A 14,015-nucleotide genomic window follows, 5' to 3' on the forward strand; every position below is an offset into this window, starting at 1 on the left:
TTCTCATGCTCGCGGGGGCCCTACACAATATTAGGCAGGTGTACCAGTTTCTTTGGCTCTTCAGTGCATAATATAATTAATTGATATGATTAAAAAATTAACAGAACTGAAATTATTAAGATAGTCAAAGCAGCAATTTATTACCATCTATAATGGAAGTAATATAATTATTATGACCAAAAATATTTTTTGATAAAAATACATTCCTATTTTTTAATGCATTTGTTTGTTTTACTTTTGAATTTCTTGCTAAAATGCTCACAATGATTATGTCAAGATATCTCATTAAAGGATTATCTGAAAATGGTTTTCCTCAGATTAAAGAGCTCTTTTATTTACATTTGGCCACATGAAGTAAAAAAAACAGTATGGGTTCTGGTTTGAATGAAATGGTATATTGAAAAAAATCTACTTTCTATGAAATCAAACTCACTTCATTGTTCCAAAATTTCATTAGCCAAACTTTAAAAAAGTCTTAGGCAATTTTGACAACTGATGTGCCATGTGTTTAACTTGATGCCACTTGTAATTTTATGTGAGGGAGTGTGGGACATGAGAGATGAGTACTTACTTTATTCATATTAAGAGTCCACTGAAAATAATTCAGCCAAGTAAGCCCATACAAATAATTACATATGTGTATTTTATGAATATAAGAAGGCCCACACCACAGTATTAAGACAAAGATCTTCATTTATTTATTTAGTTAATTTATTTCTGTGATGTGGACCTCTAGGCCACAGTCCAGCCTGTGCATAAATGTAGCCCTGTAGAGTAGGTTCAATTAGCTTTCAAATTACCTGCAAATGGAAAACAAAAAGATCTTAAACAATTTAATCGTTGAATTAGTTGTGGTACTGATGTCATTGTGCTGCTGTAAATCCTTGATTGTGCATGATGAACTGGAGTCTCATGCTCTGAAATCGCTTGAACTGGTGGTCTCACAACTCAATAACATATGCAATACTTGAAATCTTAGTCTTATCATATTATTAATTGTTTGTGAATAAGTATTTGATTATTAAATTTGTTCTGACCAGTCCACTTTCCTTCACAACAGTACTATCGCTTCAAGTTAGTTACTTCTCATAGTAGGTTTAAACAGTGGTAATTTGTCCAAAACAGATTCCCATATTGAATTCGAATGAATGCTGATGACAGAGTCAAAAGAAATTCACAAAAATATTGAAACACGTTGTTACATAGATGTTTGGGATTTGGTGGCTCAATAAAAACTTTGACACTGGTGAACTTTTATGCTAAGGTGCAAATTTTGATAGCAAGAGGTTAACTGATTGATTTCCAGATATGAGCTCTGACACATAAATGTTAACTGAGTGACTTCTACCTGCAAACTATGAACCTGCTGTCTGGTGGAGCGTATATAGGCTTTTGTCCCCTCTAAGAGTCATTTTCTATGGTGTTTTGGCAGTTATTAGCTATTTTGTTTTTACAGGGTGTCAGCCCAAACAAATGCTGCTTATCATGTCTTTCATGCAATGTGTAGTGTTGATGGAAAGTGTCTGTTGGTTTCCCATTTTGAAGGAAATGATTTTCAAACTGGAATTTTACTTTCCTGTTCAGTGGAGCAGTCCCAAATTAGTCTGGTGTGATATTCATTTTATCTATATCTATTAACAGGAATAGCGAAACATGAAGAATAACCAGTACACCAGCAGTGACAGCACTACCTGCCCTGCAGTGACTGTAACTGTCATGCAGAACTGTTGTTCAGTCACTGCTGGGGTTCTGGTTGTATATTGATACTGATAAAACAGATATCACACTAGACTCATTTGGGACCACTCTATTGAATGGTCATGCAAAATTTCACTTTGAAAATCATTTTGTGTGTAACAAGAAAAAAAGCAACACTTTCTGTTGACACTGGACATTGAATGTAACATGTCATGAGCAGCATTTGTTAGGGCTGACTCCAACTACACATTGCAAAAACAAAATTGCAAATATCTGCTGAAATATCAGAGAAAATGCAGCTGATGACTCTTAGGATGGAGAGATGTAATGATAGTAATGATATCAGTAATTACATTTTACTTTAACTGTATGTTAGACACCTGCAAAAGTAATCAAGTTCAAGGTTTTGTTTAAACACTGGAAACCCATGTACAAATATCAACTATGTAGGAAAAGATAGATTGCTACTTACTGTAAAGAAGACATGTTAAGATGCAGACAGGCACAATTAAAAGACACTTACACAAAGCTTTTAGGCACAGCCTTCATCAGCAAAAAAGAAACACACCTCACACAAACATGACTGCCGGCTCTGGCAGTCTTCCAGTTCAGCTCCTTCAGTATCTCTGTGACATTGTCCCATGGATTCAGCAAAACTGTGACCATTTGTGCTATCCTTCTCTGTATATGTTCAATATCCCCTGTTAGTCCTATCTGGTACAGGTCCCACACACTTGAGCAACATTCTAGAAGTGCTTGCATGAGTGATCTGTAAGCAATCTCCTTTGTAGACTGATGGCACTTCCCCAGTATCCTACTGACAAACTGAAGTCTGCCACATGCTTCACCCGTGACCAAACCTAAGTGATCATTCCACTTCATATCCCTACAAAGTGTTACACCCAGGTATTTGTATGAGTTGGCTGATTCCAACAGTGACTCATCGATATTATAGTCTTAGGATACTACATTTTTTCATTTTGTGAAGTGCAAAATTTTACATTTTTGAACGTTTAGAGCAAGTTGACAATCTCTGCACCATGCTGAAATATTATCAATATGTGACCAAATATTAATGCAGCTTCTCTCAGATAGTACTCCATTATAGATAACTACATCATCTGCAAAGAGCCTGCAAGGGCATTAATATACAACATGGACAGCAAGGGTCCCATCACACTTTCCGGGAGCACATCTGAAGTTACTTCTACATCTGATGATGACTCTCCACCCAAGATAACACACTGTTTTCCCCCTACAAAAAGGTCCTCAATCCAGTCACAAATTTCACTTGATACCCCATATGATTGTATTTTTTTACAGTAAGTACAATACTGAGTCAAATGATTTTCAGAAATTAAGAAATACTGCATCTACCTGGTTACCTTGATCCAAGGCTTTCAGTATGTCATGTGAGAAAGTATGAGTTGGGTTTAACATGATCAATGTTTTTGAAATCCATGCTGGTTTGCATTGAGGAGGTCATTCTCTTCAAGATACCTCATTATACTGGAGCTCAGATATTTTCTAAGATTCTACAGAGCTGAGTGGAGGGTCTGAATCAGAGGCTGAGACAGTTCTGCGACCGTGTGGGCTGCAGATTCCTCGACTTGCGCCATAGGGTGGTGGGGTTTCGGGTTCCGCTGGATAGGTCAGGAGTCCACTACACGCAGCAAGCGGCTACATGGGTAGCAGGGGTTGTGTGGCAGGGACTGGGCGGTTTTTTAGGTTAGATGGCCTTGGGCAAGTACAGAAACGGCAACAGCCTCAAAGGGTGCGGGGCAAAGTCAGGACATGCAGGGACCAAGCAGCAATCGGTATTGTAATTGTAAACTGTCGAAGTTGCATTGGCAAAGTACCGAAACTTCAAGCACTGATAGAAAGCACTGAAGCTGAAATCGTTATAGGTACAGAAAGCTGGCTGAAGCCAGAGATGAATTCTGCCGAAATTTTTACAAAGGCACAGATGGTGTTTAGAAAGGATAGATTGCATGCAACCGGTGGTGGCGTGTTTGTTGCTGTTAGTAGTAGTTTATCCTGTAGTGAAGTAGAAGTGGATAGTTCCTGTGAATTATTATGGGTGGAGGCTACACTCAACAACCGAGCTAGGTTAATAATTGGCTCCTTTTACTGACCTCCCGACTCAGCAGCATTAGTGGCAGAACAACTGAGAGAAAATTTGGAATACATTTCACATAAATTTTCTCAGCATGGTATAGTCTTAGGTGGAGATTTCAATTTACCAGATATAGACTGGGACACTCAGATGTTTAGAACGGGTGGTAGGGACAGAGCATCGAGTGACATTATACTGAGTGCACTATCCGAAAATTACCTCGAGCAATTAAACAGAGAACCGACTCGTGGAGATAACATCTTGGACCTACTGATAACAAACAGACCAGAACTTTTCGACTCTGTAAGTGCAGAACAGGAAATCAGTGATCATAAGGCCGTTGCAGCATCCCTGAATATGGAAGTTAATAGGAATATAAAAAAAGGGAGGAAGGTTTATCCGTTTAGCAAGAGTAATAGAAGGCAGATTTCAGACTACCTAACAGATCAAAACAAACATTTCTGTTCTGACACTGACAATGTTGAGTGTTTATGGAAAAAGTTCAAGACAATTGTAAAATGTGTTTTAGACAGGTACGTGCCAAGTAAAACTGTGAGGGACGGGAAAAACCCACCGTGGTTCAACAACAAAGTTAGGAAACTACTGCGAAAGCAAAGAGAGCTTCACTCCAAGTTTAAACGCAGGCAAAACCTCTCAGACAAACAGAAGCTAAACAATGTCAAAGTTAGCGTAAGGAGGGCTATGCGTGAAGCATTCAGTGAATTCGAAAGTAAAATTCTATGTACCGACTTGACAGAAAATCCTAGGAAGTTCTGGTCTTACGTTAAGTCAGTAAGTGGCTCGAAACAGCATATCCAGACACTCCGGGATGATGATGGCATTGAAACAGAGGATGACACGTGTAAAGCTGAAATACTAAACACCTTTTTCCAAAGCTGTTTCACAGAGGAAGACCACACTGCAGTTCCTTCTCTAAATCCTCGCACAAACGAAAAAATGGCTGACATCGAAATAAGTGTCCAAGGAATAGAAAAGCAACTGGAATCACTCAACAGAGGAAAGTCCACTGGACCTGACGGGATACCAATTCGATTCTACACAGAGTACGCAAAAGAACTTGCCCCCCTTCTAACAGCTGTGTACCGCAAGTCTCTAGAGGAACAGAAGGTTCCAAATGATTGGAAAAGAGCACAGGTAGTCCCAGTCTTCCAGAAGGGTCGTCGAGCAGATGCGCAAAACTATAGACCTATATCTCTGACGTCGATCTGTTTTAGAATTTTAGAACATGTTTTTTGCTTGAGTATCATGTCATTTCTGGAAACCCAGAATCTACTCTGTAGGAATCAACATGGATTCCGGAAACAGCAATCGTGTGAGACCCAACTCACTTCATTTGTTCATGAGACCCAGAAAATATTAAATACAGGCTCGCAGGTAGATGCTATTTTCCTTGACTTCCGGAAGGCGTTCGATACAGTTCTGCACTGTCGCCTGATAAACAAAGTAAGAGCCTACAGAATATCAGACCAGCTGTGTGGCTGGACTGAAGAGTTTTTAGCAAACAGAACACAGCATGTTGTTATCAATGGAGAGACGTCTAAAGACGTTAAAGTAACCTCTGGCATGCCACAGGGGAGTGTTGTGGCACCATTGCTTTTCACAATATATATAAATGACCTAGTAGATAGTGTCGGAAGTTCCATGTGGCTTTTCGCAGATGATGCTGTAGTATACAGAGAAGTTGCAGCATTAGAAAATTGTAGCGAAATGCAGGAAGATCTGCAGCGGATAGGCACTTGGTGCAGGGAGTGGCAACTGACCCTTAACATAGACAAGTGTAATGTATTTCGAATATATAGAAAGAAGGATCCTTTATTGTATGATTATATGATAGTGGAACAAACACTGGTAGCAGTTACGTCTGTAAAATATCTGGGAGTGTGCGTATGGAACGATTGGAAGTGGAATGATCATATAAAATTAATTGTTGGTAAGGCGGGTGCCACGTTGAGATTCATTGGGAGAGTCCTTAGAAAATGTAGGCCATCAACAAAGGAGGTGGCTTACAAAACACTCGTTCGACCTATACTTGAGTATTGCTCATCAGTGTGGGATCCGTACCAGATCGGGTTGACGGAGGAGATAGAGAAGATCCAAAGAAGAGCGGCGCATTTTGTAACAGGGTTATTTGGTAATCGTGATAGCGTTACGGAGATGTTTAGCAAACTCAAGTGGCAGACTCTGCAAGAGACGCACTCTGCATCGCGGTGTAGCTTGCTCGCCAGGTTTCGAGAGGGTGCGTTTCTGGTTGAGGTATCGAATATATTGCTTCCCCCTACTTATACCTCCCGAGGAGATCACGAATGTAAAATTAGAGAGATTCGAGTGCACACAGAGGCTTTCAGACAGTCGTTCGTACCGCAAACCATACGCGACTGGAACAGAAAAGGGAGGTAATGACAGTGGCACGTAAGGTGCCCTCCGCCACACACCATTGAGTGGCTTGCGGAGTATAAATGTAGATGCAGATGTAGAACAAATTAATTTCATGGATATTGAACAGTAGTTTTGTGGCTCACTTCTACTACCTTTGGTGCCTGTGTTTTCTTCCACCTACTGAGTGCCATTTTTTGTTCTAAGGATCTATAACAGATTATAGTTAGAAGAGGAGCTGGCTCAGCCACAAATTCAGTATAGAATCTGAGAAGGATTCCATTGGGGCTTGGAGCTTTGTTCAGTTTTAACAATTTCAGCTGTTTCTCAACACCACTGACACTAATACTTGTTTCATTCATCTTTTCAGTTTTATGAGGATTAAATTGGAGCAATTCTCCTGGGTTTTTCTTTGTTAAGAAACAGTTTGAAAGTGGAGCTAAGCATTTCAGCTTTTGCTTTGCTACCCTCAATTTCAGTTCCTGTCTCATTCACTAGGGCTGGACACAATCTCTGGTGCCACTAACAGTCTTTACACACAATCAGAATTTATTTGGGTTCTGTTAAAGATAACTTGACAATATTCTGCTATGATAGTCATTGAAGGCAACAGGCATTGCTCTTTTGACAGCCAAACATGTTTCATTCAGCATCTCTCTGTCTAAGCGCTACGCCTTGTTTTACACCTATTATGCAGTAATCTCTGTTTCTTTAGAAGTTTCTTAACAGTGATTATATTACCATGGTGGTTCCCTCCCATTATGAACTGTTCTGTTGGATACATATCTGTGCAGTGCATGGTCAACTATTCTTTTAAATTTGATCCAGAGTTCCTCTACATGCTCCTGCCCTGTGCTGCAAGTTTAAAGTTCCTCAATGAGTGAGATGACACTACTAATGTTTTTTATCTAATTTACTGAACATACCAGGTGGATACAATTATACTTTCCCTGTTTAACATAACACAGAAACTAATTACCATATGAGGACTAAACTTGGTAGCATTTGTGTCGAGGACATGGGGAAGAGAAATAATGCAGAATCAATTCAATTGAACCAGTTTTTATGTGCTGCTACAGTGCACAGTACCATTACATACTGGTAGTATCACTGCTACAAAATGGACTCAATACGTTTCCCATCAATGTCCAGAAGAGCCTGCAAGTGCAGGATTGCATTATGCACAGCAGAATGTAGCATATTCATAGATATGCTGGCTAACTCTCTTCATATGCTGCACTTCAAATCAGCACATGTGTCAATGTTCCTCTGGTAAACCCTGTCCTTCAGGTAGCCCCACAACCAGAAAACACAGGAAGTGAAATCAGGTGATTGTGCTGGCCAAGCATTTGGAAACAATTGGCTGATAACTCAATCATTTCCAAATGTGGTAGGTAAAATTGATGAGCGATGTGCGATGGGGCCCCAACTTAATTAAAAGTGTTGAGTTCAGTGAGTGTCTCTCCTGTAGGGCAGGTATGACATGCTGGCAAAGCATATCACAGTAATGCTGGACAGTTGCACTGCATGTTTCTGTCCTTGAGCGCCAACCTCTTCAAAAAAGAATGGGCCAGTTATGAATGTAGCAGTGAAGCCACACCATACAGTGACACATTCACCATACAGAGGAACTTCATGCACAATGCCTGGAGGTGAAGATCCACATACGTGGCAGTTCTGTGTGTTCACCTCACCCATCAGAGAAAAATGAGCTTCCTCTGTCCATAGGATGGTCGAGGGCCAGCCCTCATCAACTTCAATCCTTACAAGGAAGTGTAGAGCGAAGTCCACACATCATTGTGTGACCTATGGTGCAAGATGCTGTATGATACAGATCTTGTATGGATACCATTTGAGAATAGCCTGAAGCACCTTCCATACAGCTGACAGCAGGATGTTCAACTGTCTTGACACAGTACAGGCACTGCCTGATTATTGGGAATTGTGCACAGCATTGTCTGCCATAGCAACAGCAATTTCACCTATCGCCTGTGGTGCAACCAGTCGTTGGTCTCTTCCCGGAGTGATGCTCAGTTCTCCATCTGATTTGAACTTATTCATCATGCACTGCATAGCAGGTGGAGAAAGAGGGCCTTCCGTAATCTTTTTAGCCAGCAATATTCTTGAAGTGCAGCAGTAACATTACTGTTGTTTTGATAATAAAACTATACCAATAATGCCCTGCTCCTTTTGTCCAAGCTCATTTTGACATATCAACAAGTGCTCTGTGACTGGTCAGATGTGTGAGACTATGAATCACAATGACTGTTCATGTCATCTGGTGGCCATAGTTGGAACTTGATGGTGGCACTGTGACACATGGAAATCATGCACCCCATACTCTGGACATTAATGCTATCAAGTTTGATACTCTTACAGTAATTAGTTCCCATGTTATAATGTGTTAAATAGGGAAAGTTTAATTATAATCTCTTGGTATATATCTTTCTGCTTGTTTTAGTTGTCCTTTGTACTTTGATAATCATTGTTGCTACGCCACCGTGGTCACTGGTCCCAGTTTTGTTGTGGACACCCTCAAAGACGTCAAGTCTATTTGTTGCCATTAGATCCAATATATTTCCATCATGAGTGGGGTTCCTAACTATCTGTTCTAGGTAGTTTTCAGAGAAGGCATTTAGTAAAGTTTCACAGGATGTTGTATCATGCCCGCCACTAACAAAATAGTAATTTTCCCAGTTGATTATTGAATGATTAAAGGCTCCACTGATTTCTACAGTATGATTGGGGAACTTGCGTAGGTTTTCTCTAAAGGTTTCTGTTACATCAGGAGATGAGTCTGGTGGGTGATAGAAGGGATCCAGTTATCACTTTATGCCTACCCGTGATATTGAGTCTTGCCCAAACAATCTCATGTGCAGCCCCAATTTCTGTCTCAGTGGATTTGAGTTTCCTGTCTACTGTGACAAATACATCACCTCCATTTCCCATTTGCCCATCCTTTTGGTATACACTTGAATTTTCCCCAAAAATCTCATTGCTATCAGATTCAGATTTCAACCAGCTTTTTGTACCTAGTGTTATGTGAGCTTCACTATTTTCAATGAAAGCTTCAAACTCTGGCAACTTGTTGTGAATGCTTTGGCAGTTTACCATGAGGATTTTAATACTCTCACCTGTGGGAAGCATTTCTTTTGATGTTACACTGATACTTTTGGGTTTCATACAGCTATCATTATCTGGATTGCATGGAGAGTCACCTAATCTAAGAAACCCTTGTGTGCACCCCACACATAGTCAGCTACCTGAGTAGCAGCCTCTGATGTGTAGTGCACTATTTACCTATTTACGGGGACCCTAGAGTTCTCAGTCCCATGGTGCAAGTCCAGGAAGTTGCAGCCTAGCTTTTTAAAGAACCTTTGAAGTCTCTGGTTCAGTCAGGACTTCCGCTTGGCTCAGAACCAAAGGGCCACAATCAATTCTGGCGACAATGCTGCAAATTGTGGGCTTTGCTGAAACTCCATGTGCAAGGCTGGTCTTCTCAACCTTCTCAGCCAGTCATTGGAAAGAACCAAGAATAACCTTGGTGCCCAGATGAAAGGCATCATTTGTTCCAATATCCACCATAATCTGCAGTTGGTTGCACTCTGTTTCCTCGGTGGCTGCCAAAATAGCCTCTTCAACATGTTTAATGAGGCCCCCAGCCATACACATTGAGTATACCTGTTGCCCACCTGTCCCTTGCTGCCATTTCCTTAAGGGGTACCATCATTCACCATACATTTGAACTTCTGATGGTTAAAGGACCCCTCCTCCAGACGTGATAAAACAGGTTTTCCAAAAACAGGTAAAGAGTCCCACTGGTGCAGTTTCAGTTTCAGTGAAAGACAGCACCTAAACTTGAAGGTTAGAGGGATTGGTACAACACCCTGAGTCTTCCTTGGTCCCCATCCACCCTGTACAGGACACCAAGATCTACCACTGACACACCACATGCAGTCAGCTGGGCTGGTAATGACAGATCCTGTACTTTCTGCAGAGGAGACAGTATCCACAGAACAGGACAGTACCTGAGGTACCTCCGGTACAAGTATTACAGGTATGCAACTCTTGGGAGCTCTCCCAACACACTGATTCACCACAGGTGCCAATTGCTTGACAGACGTCAGGGTGATTTCCAGCTAATTACGCACATCAATCAACTCATCCCGTATTTGAGAAAAGCATTCACAGTGGGCTGCATTTTGGCTGGCGTAATGTATTACAAGGCAGTGAACAAATAACTTTAAATTAAGCCAACAGGTGCAGCATCAGGACGTTGTGGGGCAGGGAAGTGGGGAAAAAAGGAGTAGGAGGAAGAGGAGCAGGGAAAGATGAATGGCTGCATTGGCAGAGGGTGGCAAGCAAAGAGGCTGGGAACTATTGGGTGGAGAGTGTGGGGAAGTATGTTACTGTAACTTGAGGTCTGGATAGTTACGGGAGCAGAGAATGTGTTGTAAGGATAACTCCAAACTCCTATCTATGCTGTTCAGAAAAGCTGGTGGTGATGTTTAGGATACAGTTGGCTTGGGTAGTGAAGCAGCCATTGAAATTAAGCATGTTGTGGTCAGCTGCATGTTCTGCCACAGGATGGTCTACTTCGCTCTTGGCCACAGTTTAGTGGTGGCCATTCATCCTGGTGGACAGCTAGTTGGTAGTCATACCAACATAAGAAGCTGCGCAATGGTTGCAGCAGAGCTGGTAAATGACATGGCCACTTTCACAGGTGGCCCAACCCCTGACGAGGTAGGATAAACCCGTGACAGGACTGGAACTGGAAGTGCTGGGTGGGTGGTTTAGGCAGGTCTTGTGTGTGGATCTTCCACAGGGGTATGATCGTTGTGGCAAGAGGTTGGGATGGAGGGGGGGGGGGGGGGGGGGTGTAGGGATGGACTAGGATGTTGTGCAAGTTGGGTGATAAGTGTCTTTTAATTGTGCCTGTCTGCAACTTATCATACCTTTTTTACAGTAAGTAGCAGTCTATTTTTTCCTCGATTGTCAAGGTATATTTGGTTGATACAAGGTGTATCTACATAGTGGTGCACCTAATTTTATGTCATTTTCTCATTTCTTCTAATTTATTCAGTTTCTTAATTAGGGACTTACTTGTGCAACCAAGTGTATTATCTGGTTCAGAAAAATTAGGGCAACAGAAGCATAACATCAGATCTGGGAATTAAATAAGCACAGACATTCAAATAATGAAAGCAATTTCAGGTAAGTCAAAACATAAGTTATGAATTTAATATTTCAGTTAACATCTTTCAACAGAAAGAAAACTGATTAGTTGAAAGAGTAAAATTAGGGCTTTTGATTGAGCTATGTGACTTTGGAAATAAACATTGATTAGCTCATGGCATTTTTACAATCACAAGAATGGGAACAAAGTCAGTTACTGATTTATATAAATCAGTAACATAGATCAGCACCACTTAAATGCAGTAGGGAATATTAATTTTTTATTGGAATATAGCCCAAAATAAGAATTCCAATATTTTCTTTGGCTGTGGAATGGTAACTAGCAATATATTGTAGAAAAGAAGGAAAAAATTTAGCTAAGGAGTAGAATGGTAGCAAACAGCTCCCCCTTGAGGAGTCCATATGATCACATGCAATTAGTGTGGCTTCTATTACAAAGGCAGAACAGAGAGATTGATACATGCCATACTTAGACACCCCCACAGAAGCTGCAAGCTGCAAAAGACAAACTCCACCTTGTGCAGCACTGTCAGGGAACCAGATATAGTTATCTAGTAGATGCAGAAACACAACACACTGCACACAACAGGCAGAAACTATAACAGCCTTTAAGTTATTTTATATATTTACTGCTAGCATTAATTTCTTTTCTGACCATAAATTTATTGGTATTGTGTTTTTACCACTATGCACAACATTTTTGTTAGTTATGCTACAGAGTGGGCTAATAAAACCAAAGTCACAAAAATAAATAGAGAACTATGTGGTAACAAAAGATGTGTCTTTCCTGAGTTTAATTAATTACAGCCGTGCTCTTTCTTGTGCCAATTTCCCACAGTCCAGTCCTCCCCGATCTATGACAACTTTGTACTTTGCTGCACACACTTTCTCATTATGAAATCAAACACTAAGTATTTTCTATCTTTGATAATTTGTACCCACTCTTAAACTTTCAAGACAAAGTCACATAAAATTTCTCACAAACATCCTTCAAAACTGATACCGTGAGACACTATTGAATCAGTTAAAAGCTTTTGTTCCACACCTCACCTCTTTCCTGCAAGGCCAACGGGACACCCATGAGTTACTGAAACAACATTACTTGTTATCATCATATTCCCTTCCCCACTTCATCAACTTATAATGTATCTCAAAATTTCCAGTAAAAACTGCTGTTGGTTGGTTGCTTTCAAATTATTATCAGCAGTTGTCTAGGACTGATGGCACTCTCCCTCCTCAGCATCAACTTGTCCATCCATCACTGAGCACACCAGTGGCAAAGCCCATGCTCATATGTGCATTTTTTCTGCAATATATGACAGTTTTCCTATGCTTAACTCTGCTTTCCAAACAAATCAACTCATGTGAGTATTGTGTGGCTGGAAAAGATTGTATAAAGTATTGTTTTGTATAATTGTAACATAAATACATTGTATTCAGTGTGATCAAAAAATGCAGGCTTTCACAGCCAGCAGTAACTTCATTTAGAATTTCCATACTGGCAGGCCATGGGCGATAGGCAAAACTTTCCCCTAACATTTCATCTCCAGTTGCGGGAGAGGATATCCCACACAGCTGGAGATGAAATTTAGGGAAATTGTTAGATATTGACCACAGCCTGTCAGTCCAGAAGTTTTAAGTGAAGTGCATTTCAGGTATTCCTCTTATGCAAAACTTTTCCCTAATGTTTCATCTCCAGCTGTGGGAGAGGATATCCCCCAGAGCTGGAGATGAAATGTTAGGGAAATTGTTAGATTTTGACCACAGCCTGTTAGACCAGAAGTTTTAAGTGAAGTGCATTTCAGGTATTCCTCTTATGTTCAAAATTTGACCTATAACACTTTTATCATGTTTACAGATCAGCTCTTGTATCAGTTGGGATAATAGCAATTATAGCCACTCTGAGAGATATGTCTGAGACTCCTAAACGTGAAAACCAGGGTGAGTTACATAAATATCACAATATATTTGATCAAAATTTGTGCTTCAAAATCAACTGTTTTAGATGCCTTCTACTGCTGCAGGTAATGGTTGGACATTGGTCGAGAGCTTCTCCCTGTATCGTACTTGGGCAGAACTGACTGGCGCTTTGTCACCTGACAGAAATATCGTATGCATCTTTGGTCTGAGAGCACTGTTGGCAATTGTCCTATACATTGAGCATGCCATCATTCCACTGGCTCGAATGCCATACATAAACAGGGTGGATTTTCTAGAGGTAAGGACACAAATATTATAAATTTAACATAGTAAGGAAGAATTCATTATAGTACTACATCAAAAATGTATTTATTTACTGCATTTATTCATTGAAAGGCATCATTATACAATAATATGTAGATGTACTTTTAGTATCAGTAAACACCTTATTATGTTTATTACATTTCCTCCATATCAGTATTACACTCTTCTTTCAAATCAGTGAACCTAGTATTGGGAGTAAACAACACTGGAAATTACAACACAATACAAAACTGAAATACCAACACTTAGAAAAATTTCTCCTCTTAATACCACAGGGCATTATAATTTAAATGAAAATCTTGATATTTATCATATTCCAGGATCCTTCACATTAACAGTAAAAACGTCTGAGATGTTTGGCCATGCC

General features: G+C 40.3%; 1 protein-coding gene across 1 annotated transcript in view; it reads left to right on the plus strand.

The window, feature by feature from the left end:
* The window catches only part of LOC124804826 (nose resistant to fluoxetine protein 6-like), a 364,094-nt gene that overhangs the window by 308,852 nt on the left and 41,227 nt on the right, over nucleotides 1-14,015 (plus strand). The window contains exons 6-7 of the mRNA XM_047265170.1: nucleotides 13,263-13,345; nucleotides 13,429-13,622. Of these exons, the coding sequence (XP_047121126.1) occupies nucleotides 13,263-13,345; nucleotides 13,429-13,622 (277 nt within the window). The remainder of the gene's footprint in view (nucleotides 1-13,262; nucleotides 13,346-13,428; nucleotides 13,623-14,015) is intronic.

Source organism: Schistocerca piceifrons, chromosome 7, assembly GCF_021461385.2.
Source record: "Schistocerca piceifrons isolate TAMUIC-IGC-003096 chromosome 7, iqSchPice1.1, whole genome shotgun sequence".
Classification (NCBI taxonomy): Eukaryota; Metazoa; Arthropoda; class Insecta; order Orthoptera; family Acrididae; genus Schistocerca; species Schistocerca piceifrons.